The 19,333-nt window shown below is 41.8% G+C and overlaps 1 protein-coding gene across 5 annotated transcripts in view; it reads left to right on the top strand.

Annotated features, from left to right (window-relative positions):
• Positions 1-19,333, top strand: part of ERG (ETS transcription factor ERG) — a 281,750-nt gene that overhangs the window by 250,151 nt on the left and 12,266 nt on the right. For 2 of the 5 annotated variants that reach the window (XM_003895481.5, XM_003895479.5), the window contains 3 exons: positions 9,508-9,711; positions 10,581-10,661; positions 12,605-12,676. In XM_003895481.5, coding sequence (XP_003895530.1) covers positions 9,508-9,711; positions 10,581-10,661; positions 12,605-12,676 — 357 coding nt within the window. The remainder of the gene's footprint in view (positions 1-9,507; positions 9,712-10,580; positions 10,662-12,604; positions 12,677-19,333) is intronic. The other 3 variants (XM_003895482.5, XM_021935507.2, XM_009202252.4) reach the window with 2 other exon arrangements.

Raw genomic sequence — 19,333 nt, 5'->3', positions numbered from 1 at the left:
TTGACACCTGGTTGTCCTATGTTGTTATAATGCAGAGATTTGGGTTTTAAAGGTCAACTAGGGGCAAGGAATGAAATCTTGGGCTTGCACAAAGCAGAGAATCAGAACTGAGCCTGTCATTACCCGAGTCCCCACCCCATACACACACCAGTGTGTGCCAGGAACTCTCAGGCTGAGAAATTAATACAGAAAAATGGTCATGGGCTAGTGATCATCTGGGAAACCTGGCAGAAGTAAATACGAAATCTTCATGGAGAGACACATCTTCAACCTATGCTGTACAGATTCCTGCAGATAGAGACCTGCTAAAGATGACTCTGCCACCCGCAAGTTACAAAAAAACAGCTGAAGAAAGAATCTCTCCCGACCAAGATTTAAAAGAAACAATGAACATGATTAAACCCTCAAGAAGGTTAAATAATTAAAGTATTGGATAAAGAGTATAAAATAAATAGATTTTTTAAATATTAAGGAAGAACATAAAAGGAGTCAAAAAGAGAGTTTGTTGCTAATTGAACCTCACTTCAGAAAATAACAAAAGATTTAATTTTAAGGATGGATCCTAGAAGAAGGGAGTGAGATACAGGAAGGAAATCAGAGCAATGAAATTGATTAAGGTGAGGGTAGATCTAGAAAGAAATGGCTGTAAAATGACAACCACAGCCTCCTAAGTGGGGAGTAGAAAATTCAGTGGGGTAAAAATATGAGCGAACATTGTCATGTAAAATCAGAGATGGATGATTCAGGTATAAGCTTTCTAAATTACTTGGATTATTTAGGAAAAGTATAAATTCGATGATTAAACTTAGATTTTGTTTGAAGATTAACAAGAGAACTAGAATGTCAAAGAGCCAAACCAATACAAACAAAGAAAACTGGTGAATGAAGTGAAGTAGATCAATCTGATTAGACATTTGCAAAGGAGAAATAAAGAATGGACAAAGAAAGTTTAACCTAAAACACAAAGTAAGATGGTAAAAATCAGGTAGATCAGTAATAATAAGTGTAGATATACCAAATTTGTCATTAAAGACAGAGAGTGCTAGACTAGACTAAAAAATATTCCAAAATCAGTTATGGGTTGTTTGCAAGAACATCTTGCACAAACAAAGATTGAGAGCTGACAGAATAAGATATGCTAGTCAAAATCAAATTTTAAAAAAGCTGACAAAAATAGAAATAGAAAGCAGACAAAATATACTTTCAGGCAGAAAGCATGACTGGATATAATTGAGGGTCATTACATAATGAAAAAAGGTTAAATTCATGAAAAATATATAATAATGATAAACTTATATGTACCTAATAACATAGCCTTGAAATATGTAATGAACTGCAAAAAGGAATAGTCAAATCCACTTAGTGAGAGATTTTAATTTGCGTTTCTCAGTAATTGATAGATCAGTGACATTAAAATTAAATATACTTTACCAAGGGTTTTTTTCTAGAACTCTGTACTGCCAAATTAGAGAATATGCATTTCTTAAGCAATCAAGGAACATTTGTAAAAATTGACCATGCCCTAGGCCGCCAGAAGAGTAACAAACCGGAACTTTTTAAAGTTATTTTCAGCTGGGCATGGCGGCTCATGCCTGTAATCCCAGCACTTTGGGAGGCCGAGATGGGTGGATCACCTGAGGTCAGGAGTTTGAGATCAGCCTGGACAACATGGTGAAACCCTATCTCTATTAAAAATACAAAAGTTAGCCGGGGATGGTGGTGGGTGCCTGTAATTCCAGCTACTCGGGAGGCTGAGGCAGGAGAATCACTTGAACCTGGGAGGCAGAGGTTGCAGTGAGCCCAGATCATGCCACTATACTCTAGCCTGGGTGACAGAGCGAGACTCCATCTCAAAAAAAATAAAATAAAATAAAAAGTTAATTTCATATAGACTCTATTCACTGGCCAATGTGCAATAAAATTAGAAATCAACACCAAAACAATAAATGAACTCTATATGTAAGTTAGAAATTTAAATTTAAAAGGCTCAGAAACAGCCTTGAGGTAGGCTCTTTATTTGAGATCAAATTTCCATTTGTGATGGAATGAATCATTGCTCAAGTTTAAGCCAGTTCTCTCTATTGGGCCTGCTTTGTAAATGTAACTTCTGTCCTCCTGAGGATGCAAGATGTTAAATCTTATTTTTGCAGGCTTATGAGTGTCTTGGACAGCAGATTGGCTGACTTGCCCAGGGCCTGGATTTAAAAACAAACACCTCACTAGGCTTGTGATATGGCTTAGAGGTACATTTTAGTTTTTATGTTTTGATGTTTTTTCATAACCAAGAATAATTTTTTTCTTTTGGGAAGCCAGTATTTTTCATTGATATTATTTAAGAAAAATAACATTCAGGACTTTCATTATCGCCAGTTTGGCTTTTATTTAATCTTACTTTTATTCATTTCTCTAGAGGGGCCTCTGAAATAGGATGTTTGCCTGTGTGAGGCATTTTGTTTCACAAAGGCACAGTATGTCTTTGGCAATGCAGTGCCCCTTTGCCAGATTTAAATATCTACTCAATATTTTCCTGGCAACAGTGGAACTCTACTAGGTCAGAGTCCTGTTTCATGGAAATATTTTTTAAAAATGTCAGCCTTCCTCCCTGCCTCCCACTGCTTATACCCCCACTCCCATTCCACATACAGAGCACATTAACAGTACAACTCTGAAACTCTGTGTGTAATGGTTTACTTTTATTTATGTTTTAAATTCCAATTTACTGAAGTAGATTGCATAATAACCATGTAACTTAAGATACAAATAAGAGGCTTCAGAGAGTAATGGCTTCTCCTGTTTAGCCTGTGCCATGATAGTTTACCATTTTGGTGTCCATGAAATGTAGAATGAAGACACAGATGTTTTCAAAACAATTGGAATGGAAGGCTGAAAATGAACAGCTTATCTTCAATGGCTTGTGATTCATCTGACAGAAGCGCCTCCAAAAGTTTCTTAAAATAAAATGATAAATTGGACTTTTGTGTCTTAAGGAAGAGGCTGCCTCTGCGATAATAGATTTTGTTCTTATTCCATTTTAGCGGAGTTTGCAATGCAAAATCAAGTGTGTGGATGCATTCTTTTTTTGCAATATGTTGTTGTTGGCAAAGTGCTTTCACATCCATTATCTCATTTACTTTTCTATTCCCTTAACATTTCATTTAATTACCCACAGAAAACTATAAAACAAATTCCAGAGAGGTTGACGTTTACATCTACTGAATGGTTGAATAAGAATCCAAATGTGGGTATTTGGATTCCCAATAATGTCTTTTATTTTCATCACCAAGTTTTCTGTGATTGATGTTAAGATTTTTAAAAATTTCTCAGAAATTTTCAATTACTCTGAAATCTCTAGAAATGAAAATCCAGGCTTGTTAGCAAGATACTCAAGGGCCTTATTGATCTGAGCCCAGCTTTCATCCCCATCCTCATATGCTGCTGTGCTCTCTCTGAAATCCTCCACTGCAGCCACACCAAATTTCTCTGTTTTTCTTGTACATGTCAGATATTTCATGCCCATGTAGGATAAGGCTGAGCTAAGTCGTTCCCCTAAACAAAAGAGCTTCTCTCTACTTCTGTCAAAATCCTCGTTGTTAATCCAAGCTCACTCTCCTGGTAAGCCTTTCTCGTTTTTCCTGGTTGGTGCTACCTCTCTGCACTTCCACTTCCTGCTTGGATCATGGATTCTTTTTTTTTTTTTTTTTTTTTGGTTGGGGGGCGGACAGGGTTTTGCTTTTCTTGCCCAGGCTGCTGGAGTGCAATGGCGCAATCTCGGCTCATTGCAACCTCTGCCTCCCGGATTCAAGCAGTTCTCCAGCCTCAGCCTCCTGAGTAGCTGGGATTACAGGCATGCGCCACCACGCCTGGCTAATTTTGTATTTTTAGAAGAGATGGGATTTCTCCATGTTGGTCAGGCTGTTCTCAAACTCCTGACCTCAGGTGATCCACCCACCTGGGCCTCCCAAAGTGCTGGGATTACAGGTGTGAGCCACCACACCCGGCCTGATCATGGAGTCTTAGTTCTGCTTTGTGGTTGTGGTCATAGCTGCCTCTCTCAGTGGATCCTTAGTGTCTCTCTTGGTCTTGGACACATAGTACTGGTGCATAGGGCTGTAGGCACAATACTTAATAACTTTTACTTGAATTAAATCTATCTTAGTTCTTATCCTATTTGAGTCATTTCTCAGCTCCTGAAATTTTTCACATTGTTTTATAGAAGAGAAAAATGAGGTCCAGTTGTAAAATTAAATGACAGGTTCCAAACACGCTGCTACCTGGAGGCAAGAGGTATTCCTACCCAGGACAGAAGGTCGCACCTAAACGTAGGCAAAGGTGATGCCTTGACTGGGGCTTATGCTGTAGTCCCCTCCCCTTCCTCCTACACATGTGTGGTTGGGGTCAAGAAAGAAGGAAGACAGGCCTGCTGAATCTCATAGGAACTCGTGAGCCCCTTTCTTTGATTCCTGGCGTGACAGAAGCCATAAAGCTTTGCTGAGATACCATGGACTGTGGAGGAGACTAGAGAGACTACTGGGGCTCTCCATGGAGTTAAAAGGTTAGGGCCAAAACATGACAGCCTGGACCCAGCGCACTGACCTGAACTCTAAAAACCATCATCTATAGCTGCAGCATCATTGCCTGGCCAAAGGAGTGGAGGTGGAGTTCAGTGTGGGCAGAGACTAGGTCTTCAGTCTTGTAATCACTTCGCTGCCCAGAGATTTGTTAAGTGTTTCCTCTGTGACAGCATCTAGGACATATGCCCAAAGGAGGTGGTGAGTGTAGGTGAGGGCACAAGAAGGTGCTAGTCCTTCATGCTGTGGGTGGCATGTGACGCAGGCATGGAGGCATTGGCTCAGGAAATGTAGGGTGGAGGGGGAATGGTTGGGAATGACACCCATGAAGACATTGGGACCCATGGAACAAAGGACTGTGTGCTTCATGCTGGGGAATCTGGGCTTTTCTCCTGCAAACTGTCCTCTATTGCAACACCTCCAGAGTGGGTCCAGGACAGTGGTGCGAGTGCACAGGAGAAAAGGAATGCCCTCGTTCCTTCTACCAAGTGGCCATGTTTTGTTTTTACCATTGTTTGCTTAGAAATTTATAGGGCAGAGGTGTGGAGAGCAAATGCTAAAAGGATATGGGAGTGTTCTGACTTCATGTAATTTGCTCTTTGGATGAAGCAATGTATATTAACAAAATACAAAAGAAACAAACTATACTCTTGAAAGAAATTTTATAAAAATACTTTCACATATATAATATATAGGTAGTATATATAGTATATATGTAAGTATATATTTTATATATATTATATATTTTATGATTTTATAAAAATATTTTTGTAAAGTATTTTATTAGTTTTTTATACTTTTTATAAAATGCTTTGTATAGTTTCATTTTTTTTTAACTTTTGCTTTTTTACTTTTTTACTTTTATTTTTATACTTTTTTTATAAAGTATTTTATAAAAAGTACTTTCACATATATATAGGTGGTATATATATAGTGTATATATAATATACATTAAGTATATATAATATACACTATATATATATGTAAGCCCTTTGTAAAACCATGTTTTGGTTTTGAAAAATAGAGAATATTTTTTTTTATAAATAATTTTTAACCCAAGTATTCCATATTTATTACAGGAAAACGAGAAAATATAGTTTAGTGAAAATGAAAAATCTAAAATTCCCCATCTCCGTTCCCTCAGAGACAACAGTTGACATTTTGCTGTATCTCCCTCTGAATTTCTTTCTCCGCAGATATTTATTTATCTTTGCAAAATACAATGGTATCGTAATAATATTTTGAAACTTTAAAATGTAATCTACTTTGAACATTTTATCATATCAATAAATATATTTCAACAGTGTAATTTTTAGTCTCTAAATATCACGGGAACATTCCTAAATGCATTACAAAACTAGTTCTCTTTCGCTGGACATTTAGGGTGTTTCCAAGGTTTTGCTATTATAAACAACACTACAAAGAACGTCCTTGACAATAAATAATTGCGCACATCCTCTATTATTTCCTTAGGATAAATTTCTAGAAATGGAATGTTTAAGTCAGGGAATCTGCACATATTTAAAGACGTTTGATTGTATTGTTGTGTTGTATTGTTGTACCATATTGTTGTGTTGTTCATCAAAAAGGTTGTAGTGATTTATACTCATACTGGCAGAACTCCAGAACTCCAGAGCAACCTTTTACCAACTCAAAGTGAGACTTGTAGAGATAAGAACAATACAGGTTGAGGACTTGGTCTGTGGGGTCTTGCACCTGATTCCCTTAAAGGAAAACTGAGTGGGCCATGGTAACCCTTGGCTTGATGAATGAAACCAATTAAGGGGCACACCAAGGGATAATAGAGAGATTAAACTTCTCCTTTCACCAGTTTAACATGAACCTAGTGGCTTTCAGACAATATGTGTATGTATCATTTTGAGAATATCCGGTTCCACCATTAAGAGAAAAAAATCTATTCCCAGAATTAACTTATTTCTAGGAAATACAGTTGTTACATTAAAAAAAAAAAATAGTCCTCCCATTTTGTTAAAAGCAAAGCAAAAAAAACAAAACAAACAAACAAACAAAACCAAAAAGGTGGGTTTGACTAGGATCAGAGGATGGAACTTATAGGGAATGACATGGGTAGGATGGGGGGGTCTTCTGTCTGTGAGGGCTGAGCAAACCATCCTCTGCACAGAACCAAAGATAAAGAGAACTTGCCCTAAGACCTCAGTATGATCCACTTTTGTAGAAAGAGGAATTCTGACATGTCATGAAACATTTTATCTCTGAAAGCCAAATTCTCACCCCATGACAAAGAGTCATCTGAACTTCAATGAACTGAATGACATTAACCTTCCATATCTACATTCAGTTTTCACAGACTAACAACATGTTTCCAAGTGTTTGAATGACAAAGAAATATGTACACTTTTCTGTCATTGCTGCCGTTGGAGTTTTTGTTGATATTCTCTCTGTAGCAAAACAGAGTTCCTTTAGTCTTCAGGTTCTGCGCACTGATGATTTGTTGTTGTTGTTGTTGTTTTGAGACAGACTCTTGCTTTGTCGCCCAGGCTGGAGTGCAGTGGCCTGATCTCAGCTCACTGCAAGCTCCGCCTCCCAGGTTCTCGCCATTCTCCTGCCTCAGCCTCCTGAGTAGCTGGGACTACAAGTGCCTGCCATCACGCCCGGCTAATTTTTTTGTATTTTTAGTAGAGATGGGGTTTCACCGTATTAGCCAGGATGGTCTTGATCTCCTGACCTAGTGATCCACCTGCCTCGACCTCCCAAAGTACTAGGATTACAGGTGTGAACCACCGTGCCCAGCCTGCACACTGATTTTTCATTTAAACACTGATTTGAAAATGTGGGTGTTTAAATGTTGGTAGACATCCAATGCTAGCTGGTCAAGTTGAAGATGCATGTGCCCTATAACTCAGAATCCCGTATCTAGGTACTCAGCCAAGGCCAGCGTGTCCCCAAGTTTCATGTGAAAACGTAGATTCTGGTTCAGCAGGTCTGGGCGGGGCCTGAGCGTTAGCATTTCTAATTACCTCCCAGGTGATGCTAATGCTGCCCGGTTGGAGGACCACACTTGGAGTAGTGAGGTCCAGGGAAGATGATCTGAATCTTGGCTGCTCATTGGAATCACCTGGGGGAGCTCTTATCAACTGTGACGCCCAACTGCCCTCCAGCCTAATGGAAACAGAGTCTCCCTGGGGAGACCAGGCGTCACTAGTTTTTCAGTCTCCCCAGGTAATTCTAACAAGGACCCCAGGCCGTGGGCCAATGTGGACTCATTCACACGTATGCGGGGAGATGGACAGGGGACATTCACTAAATAAATTGGGACTATTCACGTGGGGGAGGCCTAAGAGCTGCTTAATGATCGAGTATATCTTTGTGTATTAACTTGGCTACATCTTGAAATTATAACATTGAGTGACAATAGCAAATCAGATACCGTTTATGTTAACTTTAAAAACACAAAATATGTGTAGTTTAAATGGTAAACATATTAAAATATGTATAGGAGTGATACATGTACTAACTTCAGGATAGTGGTTACTTCTAACCACTAGCTACTAATTTCAGGATAGGTGTTTGCTGCAGGAGAATGGAGTGGGAAGGGTAGATTCTACTGGACCTGCAATAATTTCTTTCATCTTTGTAGCTGAAGGAAAGAAAGGGAGGGAGAAGGGAGGGAAGGAAGAGGAAAGGAGGGAGAGGAAGAGAACTCTGGATGTATGACTGGCTGGCTGTTTCTCACTATTACTATGGCTTACCTCTGTAAACCTAAAAATGTATTTCAGCAGCATACTACATGCTTCATTCTTGAGTAGCCTACAATATTAGTGGGACCAGACAAACAAGGATCTGAAAGTATTAGCTCAAATGTGACTCCCACACCTGACTTTCATTCAAGAGGATTGGAACATCCTGGCATGCCTGACCCCCAAGGACTTGTCCAGGGAACTGAGATCAGTGCCCTTCGTTTTCAGGTGGGACAGACACGGAAAGGAGAAATAGCTGCCCACAGCAAGGTCCAGAAAGTGGAGAAATGGTGGGATTAGAACTCAGGGCTCCAGCTTTCTGCGCAGGTGTCTTTCAAGGCTTGGGGCCCAAGGGAGCAACTGCCCTGTTTACCACTCTCTGAAGATCCTGCCACTGAGGGTATTTACCACGGGACATCCTGGCTGGCATTTCTGTTGGAGATCACCTGCTCCTTCTCCCCGGGGCCCTGCCCTCCCTGTCCCATAGGTGGCAGTGGAGTGTGACGACGTGGCCTGCATCCTGTGGGGTATTTGTGCTTGCCATGGCCAGCTGTGGAATGCAAAAACCACTCAGCAACCCCACTCCTGCAGGTGCTGGTTAATTGCAAAACCAAACAGCCTGCAGGAAAAGTCTGGAACAGACAGCTCTCTGAGACGAATGCTGGCTCATAGGAGGGGCTAAAGTCTTGGTGTATCTATATTTCATTTCCAATTCTGTGGTCAGTGTTTTTCAGTATTTTGCATAAATACTGTTGTTATTATTTTTCTTGTTGTTATGATCTGTAATTAGCACCTTCCTGATATGTGTTGCTTACTCTTATTTCCATATAAATATACCAGTAGTTTTCTAAGGAAAGGAAGTTTCCTCTTATTCTTACTCATTTTCAAATGAATAAATAACATTGGACATAAATGAGAAAAAAAGAAATTTTTAAAATCTCATGCCTACAGGAAACTTTAGATTGTCTGAGCAAAAAAGAGGGCATGTGATGTGAATAATCCCAAGATTCCAGAACAATTCACTTTAAAAACAATGATCTATGGATGTGAGGCAGCTTTTGTCTCTCCCCCAAGATGTTCTCCTGGGTAGCCAGGGAGGTTGGTTGGAGGCTGTGCTTGTGGAAGGCAGCTGGTCAGAAATCCCATGTGGATGGGGATCTGCCCCAAGACACAGATACCTGGCTTCAGGAATTGACTGAATTTGTTCCCACCCCTTTCAGATCCTACGCTATGGAGTACAGACCATGTGCGGCAGTGGCTGGAGTGGGCGGTGAAAGAATATGGCCTTCCAGACGTCAACATCTTGTTATTCCAGAACATCGATGGGAAGGAACTGTGCAAGATGACCAAGGACGACTTCCAGAGGCTCACCCCCAGCTACAACGCCGACATCCTTCTCTCACATCTCCACTACCTCAGAGAGAGTAAGCTGCCCCCTTCCTCCAAGGATAGATGGCTGTGGCTATGGTTCTTATGACCTGAGCTTCAGAGGGTTCAAACAGGTGTGTCGACAGCATCCTCCTGCCCTCGTCCAGTTCCCGTTGGGGATCTGAGGGAACCACACGCTTGGTATGCGATGACTTAGGGGAACAACACCCTGGCCACATTGCCTGGTGAAAAGTAGTCAGCTCTCTCAGGAGAAGCCAAAATTCACTTCCACACTCAGCTGCCTCCTCCAGGGTCCTGCGACCAAGAAGATAGAATGTCAAAGGGAAAGGAAGCATTAACTGGTCACACATTAGTTAGTCTCCATGATACCCCAAATTGAAATAGAACCATTAAGGAAAGGCTCCTCTTCAGTAGGAATTAGGGGGATTATTCTCCCTAAAGCTACACGAAGCCCCACTTTATATTCTAACTTGAACACAGAACAAGGGAAGTTTTCACTTTGTATCATGTGATTGGGCTTAACCTGACAGAAAGGGATGGCATGTTGGCATGAATCCAGAATGTTTGCTGCATGCTTTAATTTCTACAGCGTCCAGCATGATGAGAAGGAAGTAGTGTGACAGTGAGGTGGAATAAATTCTCCTCCATTGCTTTGCCTGGCATCCCAACCACTTCTTCCCTGAATTAAAGACGGGCCCCCATGTAGGTTTTAACATGCTAACAAGTAGCAGATTGATGGAAATAGTTATAAGCTGCCCATGATGTTAGGGTGGGAGTGGGGGAATGGTTTTCTTTCTTTCTTTCTTTCTTTTTCTTTTTTCTTTTCTTTTTTTTTTTTTTGTAAGAAAGGTAATTCTCTCTTTTTTTTTTTCATTTTGATGTCACTTTTTGTTTTGTTTTGTAGCTCCTCTTCCACATTTGACTTCAGATGATGTTGATAAAGCCTTACAAAACTCTCCACGGTTAATGCATGCTAGAAACACAGGTAATGCTGGCCCCGCCCCTGCCTCCCAGCAAGAGCATAGGGTCTTACATACAGGTTGCATGCTTCCATGGGAAACCGGTCAGCGCGTGCCAGGAAGACAGAATACAGGTAGATGATTCAGGATGCTTTCCAATACTTAGGAGGTACCACAGCCTAAAGGAAGGTGATGCCCTTTGGTTTTCTGAGCGCTTCCCACGCACCCCAGTTTGATTATCAAAGGGTTCCTTTTTTTTAACCAGGAGATGTGCAGAATTTGCCTTTAGCCATAACTTTAGCTCACATTTGCCAGATTACAATCTTCTTCTGTTAGTACCAATATATTCGCTGTGCTGACTCTGTAGACACTAAAAGCATGTTCGATATAAAAGGGCCCTTAGCAGCCTCCTTTAATTTTTTCCATTTTTATTCTTAAAGAAATATTTGCTAGGATAAGTTGGAATTTTCTTTTTCCTTTCCAATAAACTTTTAGGCTATTTCATTTGTTTTCCTACAGACTGTGTGTTTGCAAAAGGCAGGAGGGAATTTCTGTAACATTGTGAGAGTTTTGTTCGGAGGGAACCTCTGCTATGATTTTGGAGAATATGAAATTAGTCACTAACCAAATGCCTGTTTTCTATCTCTAACCATTGACTGTACATTTGACTTATTTATGTATTTATTTTGCCTGAGCCTAAGTAGGGTTTAACACCATGCCTCATCCTGGCTAACCTTCCTCCCTCGCCTTCCTCCCTCGCCTCCCAATCACAGCAGAGGCTGGGTTTTCTGTGGATGAATGTGTTCCTGGTTCACATCCATCTTCTCCTTTCTGATGGAGACAGTTCCAGAAGCATGGCCACCGGCTGCTCACCCCACTCTGTTAGCTGCAGGGACCCTCTACAATCACCCGGGCTAGTGATGGAGACAGGAAGTGCCAGGAAGCCTTGCAAGTCAGCCAGTTAACTCAGGGTCAGCCCTCACATAGAAATACAGCCATTTTCCCAATATTTGCCATTTTATTTTAAAATATCAAATGTGAGTGAGTCCCGGTTTGAGTATTACAGTGAAATTGCTCGTTATCATGGTAAATGAGCAATTTCTTATTCAAAACATTGTCTTTTTAATCTGGAGTTTTAAAAAGCCGGCTTCGAGTTGGTACTACACTTTTTCAATAATTTTGGTTGCACACATCAGCCTATTCATGACCTTGTGGCCAGAAATAATAGATAACTTAGAGGAAGTTACTTCCCCTTCTTAGGAAACACCTTTGAGCTATGCGCATTTTCTGATATTTTCACATTTATTTAGGAATTCTTTAACCATAGAGTGAAAGTTTCAAAAAAAAGCTCCAAATTTATTAATTTTGCTATTGTTAAACACAGAAGCAACCAATGAACAGGACAACAAATTCCAAATGGACTGAACTCTGAAAAGGGAATTTTCTCAGCTAACCACATGAGTTTTGTCAAAAGAGAGAAAGGGAAAACGCATTTGACTAGAGATGTGGATTAATCATTAATAAAATCCGTATACTCTTTGGCTAAATACTTATAATTGCTTGGTCCTACTTCCCAAGAGCTATGTAAAATATATTATGGGTTTTTATACAATATATACAAATATATTATGGGTTTTTATTGAAAAATAAAACATGCACCATATAGTTTTTTAATAAAATGAGATTGCCCAGTGGGAAGTGGGATTGAGGGGGACACAGATAGGGCTTCATCAAGAAGCTATAAAATCAAAACACACAACGCTTTATAGCAAATGGGGCACAGGAGTGCACCAAGGCTCCTTGAGAATCTGACACGTGCACCTGTCCATTTCTCTGGAGCTCTGTTAAGGCAGGTTTGAGGAGGTCTCTTCCCTTTGTTATCACAGGGAAAAGTAGATTTGGCGCTGATGTTGAGATCGACAACCACAACAAAAGACCTTCACATGTTTGTCTTTCCTTTTGTCTGCAGGGGGTGCAGCTTTTATTTTCCCAAATACTTCAGTATATCCTGAAGCTACGCAAAGAATTACAACTAGGCCAGGTACGAAAACACCCCTGTGTGATCTCTTCATTGAGAGACATCCCAGATGTCCTGCTGAGATCCATGCCATAAGTCACGCGATACAAAGAGAGCTGATCCCGGAGCTGAAGCCAGTCCCAGACAGTCTTATTCTGCCTCTGTTTATCTGGAGACTAAACCCACTCAAACCATTTCATTCGAAGACCACACTAAAGGAATTAAGAGCAGATTAGCCCTTTAACTAGCTCTTCAGAAAGACAGATGGGCAAAGAAGGCATCCTGGATGCCTGGCAGTTAGGAATAGGCCCACTTTTGAACTAACGGAAGGATCCATCCCTCCTCGGGGGAAGAGCACAAAACAAGGACACTCCCCAGATTCACAGTGACCGATTCTCAGTATGTCACAAGAAGCCAGTCTTGCAGAGCAGAAGCATGCAATCATCAGTAGTATTTACATCTGAATCTTACTACCTGTCTTCCAGATGATTTGATTAGGTAATTAATTTACATGCCATTCATGCAAAAATAAACATCTATCAAGTGCCCATTAGTGCCAAGCGTGATGTTAGACTCTGGGAATATAAAGACGAACCAGGCTTCAGTAAGCTTCCTGTCTTCAGAACGTTCACTTCTTCATTCAGCTTGGCTTGTTCATTTGCTGAGTGCCTCCTCTGGGCCAGCCACGGGTGGTATGACGGTGAACAAGCTGAAATGTTTTGCCTCCAGTTCTAGATGTTTCCGTAGAGTGACCTAGAGCCAGAGAGACAGATACGTACACATAAATGTTTCCCCTAATGTGATAGGTCCTACGGTAGAGGCACCACTTCTAGCAATACAGGCTGTAGGAGCAGGATCGGGGAGGAACTCAATGCCCCAAGAAAGGCGTAAAGATGCTTTCCAGAGGAATGGCCACATGGCAAAGGGGAATTAGATGTTTACCAGGTGAATAATGAGCGGGGGGAGAGGGCATTTCACAGAAGGGTATAGCTTGCCCTAAGCATTTGCCCCCTCCCTGGGACTTAGAGCAGCCCCATACGCTAGATATCATTGTACCAGCCTCACGGTTGATGACATCATGTTCGGGGTGGTGGGATGGTTTATCTGTCTTCCTACATGCTTCCAGAATTCATATGAAACTCAGGCGATTTCTCTTTCACCTCTATCACATAACCGAAATACGCAAGTCTCAGTCTGAACTGGTTCAAGATCTAGGCTTGGCAACTACTCTTCCTTTCTAATGAGAAAGACTGGGGGCCCAGGGAGCTAAAGAGAATGAATGAGGAAGCTTCTCAGGCTGTTCAAATCCTGACACTGCCCTGGTTACTGCCTAGTGACTTCAGGCTGGCAATTTTCTCTTCTCTAATGTCAGAGAAAAAGTTTGCTGTCTCGCTCCTGGGAAGTATGATAGAAAGGCTTAGCTAAGAGGTAGTAAGTCACCTCTGTCATGTAACAGATTTCACAGGCCATCGAAACATGGGCAGGCCCCAGTGCCTAGAGTCTACCAGACTGGTCCTAAAGAAATCCACCCCGTGTATTGCAAGTGGAAAATAGAAATTCACGGTTGACTCACGCTCTACAGATTTTGTAATTCTGTGAGCATTTAAAAAATATTTCCATATATACGTAAAAAAATAAAAACTATTTCCAAAACATTTGGCTGGGGTTTTAAAATTTTTTTTACTTTTTAATTTTGTTTTTGTTTGTTTATGTTAAGACATCTCATAGGTGCCTCTGACTGAGTTGCAAAGCCAGGGGTTGTGAGCTAGTGTAACAAACTGTGTTAAAAGATCACAACACTGGCCAAATCCATGAGCACAACCTGTCCATCAGGCAAGCCAGCTGACTGATGCTACCTGGTTAAGACAGTGGGTCCTGGAGCTGCTTTGTTTTCACATTTTAGGACATGGTGGATTTGGAAGGTATGACCCATCCAGGTGGATGGAGAAGAGGGTGGCTGTGAGGATGTTGGTTAGGACTCCCTCTCTGCCCAGCCCAGGGAAGGCAAGGGTGGCAAACTTAGACACCTCCCATGCCGCTCTGATGGTGCTCTTCCATGGGCCCATGATTTGAACGTGATCTGGGAGACAGCACACTTCCACAGCTCCACTACTAGTCAAGTATGTTTTCAAAACTCAGTTTGTACCTGAAATAACCTGTTTTGACCACTGCCTACTGTGATTATGAGAACCAATACAAATATTGGTATCTGACCTATAAAGAATTTAAAGCAGACTGAACAAGCCAGAGGACTGTTTACTGTAGGCTCTATTCAGGGGCTTGACCTTGGATATAAGAACTGGTTATACACCTTGGGTCATCCATTGCTAAGCGATCAACCTTAAAGGACTGGTCCTGTGGAGATAAAAGCTGTGAACCTGCAACTGGAGAATGAACGTTGTGATGGCTGAGAGGGAAAAGCTTTTGCCTCACTTAACTTTCAGAGCTGCGCGAGTCCCAGAGGGAGGTCACTGGGAATCTGACGATATCCCTGTGGTCAGTGGGTACCTGACTACTTTCAGAAAGGTGATTGTTGACTGTTTCTTTCAAGGTCCTTAGGGATACAGACCCCAAATCCCTGTCTTCTCCACTCTTTGTTTGCTGTGCCGTGATCTTCATTTCCACACCCTTTGTCTAATCCCACTTCTGAGGGAACCGAACGCTGGTCAGCGTTATTGTGCTGACCATGAAGCAAGCCAGGCTCCTAGGTAGCAACTCTACTTAGACCAGAATCTGTCTCTTCTCTGCACGGTGGCCATTTCATTATAGAGTCCCTGATAGAGGAGACAGTGGTGTTCAGGGTTTACTGGTTAAATTAGACGGCATTCCACGCCCTTTCTGCAGAGACTCCTTCTCCACGTGTGTGTTGTCCTGCTGCATCCTCCTTCCCAGCTCTTCCTCACAACCCTTCCCTCCTTCGCTTCCCGCTGTGAGTCACCCATCCCTGGGTTACTGCCCCAATCTCCCTTCCCTTCCCTTCTTTTTTTTTTCTTTTCTTTTCTTTTTCTTTTTTTTTTTTTTTTTTTTTTTTTTGACGGAGTCTCACTCTGTCACCAGGCTGTAGTGCAGTGGCACAATCTCGGCTCACCGCAGCCTCTGCCTCCTGGGTTCAAGCAGTTCTTCTGCCTCATCCTCCCAAGTAGCTGAGACTACAGGCACACGCCACCAGACCCAGCTAATTTTTGTATTTTTAGTAGAGTCGGGGTTTCACCGTGTTGGCCAGGATGGTCTTGATCTCTTGACCTCGTGATCCAACCGCCTCTGCCTCCCAAAGTGCTGGGATTACAGACGTGAGCCACCATGCCCAGCCCCAAATCTACCTTTTATTCTATTCATGGCCCACCTTCCCAAATGAATCATTTATTCCAAAGCCCCCTGACTGCTTCCCTGTCAGGTCAGTCTCACCGCTGCTGTGTCAGGTCAGTCTCCCTGCACAATTGGCCAAGGCTGTTCACTGACCTCACAGGGGACCACATGTGGACATGCCCTGCCACCACCACCACCCGCCATTTGCCCAAACCTCATCCCTTTTCCTTGCATGCCCATACCTAGTGTTTTCCCACATTTTCCTGATTCAAGATTTACTGTCTTTCACGACCCCTTTGTTGAATTAACATTGAGACAGTCTTCTCTACTCACTCATAAGTATCAACCCATAGGCATATCATGTTACACTCTGTTGTTTATTATGATTATTATTTTATGATGTTTCACGTGTTTCTTACATTGTTGCAGTTACTGTGACCAGAATCCCTTTCTGTACCTCCTCTGCAAACACCCTTCTATTTTGCTGAATCCACTTCTTTTGGAGCCATAGCCCTTTGAGGTCTCAGGGGAAAAAAGTGGCAAAAACAGATCCACAGAATTTTGCAAGCCCCTGTTAACTACACAGTGCGCCACCCTGCCTGTCCTCTCAGGAGCAGGTCATGCAAAAGCTCAGTTCTACCCCAAGGATGATGTTCTGCAACCCCATCCTTTCCTCTTCCATCCCCATGACAACCCATATATTATGATATGCCTCTAGGGTGTTATCAAAAGAGATTAGAGAGTTAAGCCTGCAAATGCAGCCTTCGCTTCCACTTTGAAGCTGCTGCTCTTCAGGGCTTTCTTGGAATCTTAAATCATTCCTGCATTGGAGCTCACAGCCTGGTGCTTTTCAGCACAGCTAGGCATAGTGAGACAATGCAACTACTGCATAGCACCTCTCAGTTAGGTGTTATGTAAAGCCTGTATCTTAGCAAATGGCTAACACTGCATTCTTTGCTTCCCCTTAGTTGTTATATAACCACAGGGATCTGCAAACCTAGGCAAGAAGGGAATGCAAAATGTTTCCAAATCTCCATGCCTTTGATATAGAATTTTAAGAAGATCTGGAGGAAAATAGAGGGCGACTTAATTATGTTAAGGTTGACTCAAACTTTTTTTTTTTTTCATTTCACAGACATTTATAGATTGGTTCTCAGCAGCAGCTCTTGGTCTTCCTAATTTGTGTTCCCCATTAGCATCTAATTTCAAGAGCAGACAAATCTCATCTTTTTCCAGCCCAGCCAGGGAGCCTCCAGAGTTGCTTTGCAGATATGGTGTGGATCCTGCAGAATGAGGATGAGCTCTTCCATGATCCACATTCTTGCCCTTTAAAAAATAAAGCGGGTAGGCGGGGGGTGGCAAGAGCTAGAGGTTCCTCCTCAGTGAGTTTGATGAAGGGAGAATGTAAAACTTGGCTGAACTTAGCCCTCCAGGAAAGGGTAGCCAGAACGTTGTATTAATTGATTGATGTCTTCAAAAGGGTGTGGTGGAGGAGGAGTCTCATTCAGAATGAGAAGCTGATCCCAGCTTCCAGGAAATCAACACAGTTGCTCGTGTATAGGGGTCAGCACTAGCCGAACTCCCTATTTGTAGCTTCATGCCGTTTTTTATACTGTTGTAATGTAATGTACATCTATGTTCACCCAAGCTGCCTATGCAATGACTTTTATAAAGCTCAGTTTTCAAACACAGTCTCTTACAGATAAAACAGCAGAACCAGTGCCAGAAAGCAACCTTCCCTTACATGGGCACTTCTGCCAAGCGTATGAGTTCATGACCTTGAAGATCAAAGTTAAAGAGAAATGGAGAGGGTGTTGAAATGATCAGCAAAAATTAAATGTAAAGTGTATTCTTATTGGAAGTCCAATGCTCTATTATCAATAAAGGACACTTAGCAGAGATACATGGAGGAGTGATTTTTCAAGCAGTCAAGAGCAGAACTACTAAGGCTTTGAGATGGTGTCGCTGACACAGCAGTCACCCCTGGCTGTCCCTTATCTCAGGGAGCCTGAGTTGAATGTTTCCCAATGTCGTATCCCACGGGGTACTCAGGGCCCACAGCATATAATCGGTAGCTGATAAGGAAGCATTGAACCAGAATGTCGTGGGAGAAAACAAAAGCCCGCATATCTTCCATGGCAATATGTTTATGAACACGTTAATCATTGTTCATATAAGTGTCTCAAATACTTGGCTGAAAAGTAAACTCTGTTTGGTGTTAAGTTTTGACTTATTTTCAAGGGAGGATGGGATATGGTTATACACCCTAAGAAGGATTTTGTGAATAAAGAGTTTCAAAATATTTTGGGAGTAGTAGTTAGGCATTTATTTTTTTTCCCAGTCACATTTCATGAGCAATAATTTTCTGTTTAAGGTAGTATCTGACTAACCTACTGATGTCTTCTATCAGTTCCATTAGCATACTTATTCCATGGGTAAAAGCAATCCATCTAGAACTCTTTCAACCATTTTTTAGTTTGTCTTTGCACACTCTAGATAGCATTACTGAAACCATCTGCAGGAAAACAGAGTTCCTGAAAAGAGCAGTGGTCTAGAGCAGGCTTTCTCAGACTTCAGCACACCAGAGTCACCCAGAAATGCTGATTCTGAGGCCAGGTGCAGTGGCTCACGCCTCTAATCCCAGCACTTTAGGAGGCCGAGGCGGGTGGATCACGAGGTCGGGAGATCGAGACCATCCTGGCTAACATGGTGAGACCCCGTCTCTACTAAAAATACAAAAAGAAATTAGCCCGGCGTGGTGGCGGGTGCCTGTAGTCCCAGCTACTCAAGAGGCTGAGGCAGGAGAATGGCGTGAGCCCGGGAGGCAGAGGCTGCAGTGAGCTGAGATTGCGCCACTGCACTCTGGCCTGGGTGACAGAATGAGACTCCGTCTCAAAAAAAAAAAAAAAAAAAAAATGCTGATTGTGATGCAGTAGGTCTGGGGTAAGATTCTGCATTTCTAACAAGTTCCCAGGTATTATTGATGTTGCTGGTCCACAGACCACCCTTTGAGAAACAGAGATCTAGAACATATTTCTGTATTATCTTGCTTTTTTTCATTTGGTAAATAGAAGGCCTTAGTTAATGTGCCTTTCTGCTCCTAAATTAGGCTAGATGTGTCTAGGACTGCCTCACAAGTAGATTTTTCTTTCTGAGACAATTCGCAAATTGAAACTCTGGCTATCCTTTTTTTTTTTTTTTTTTTTTTTTTTTGACAAAATGCAACTGACTGAGAACCCATGTGCCGAGTGTTCTCAGAGACTTAAGTTGAAATTCAGTTGTAAATTGTTAGGGGCTGCAGATTTAATTCCTATGTGTAACCCCAACACCAGAAATGTGAAAATCTGAGGAGCTGGGTGGGAAAAGATTTAGGTC

Source organism: Papio anubis, chromosome 4 (genome assembly GCF_008728515.1).
Source record: "Papio anubis isolate 15944 chromosome 4, Panubis1.0, whole genome shotgun sequence".
Taxonomy (NCBI): Eukaryota; Metazoa; Chordata; class Mammalia; order Primates; family Cercopithecidae; genus Papio; species Papio anubis.
The sequence above is the reverse complement of the archived record's forward strand: the minus strand, read 5'-3'. Positions and strand labels throughout refer to the sequence as shown.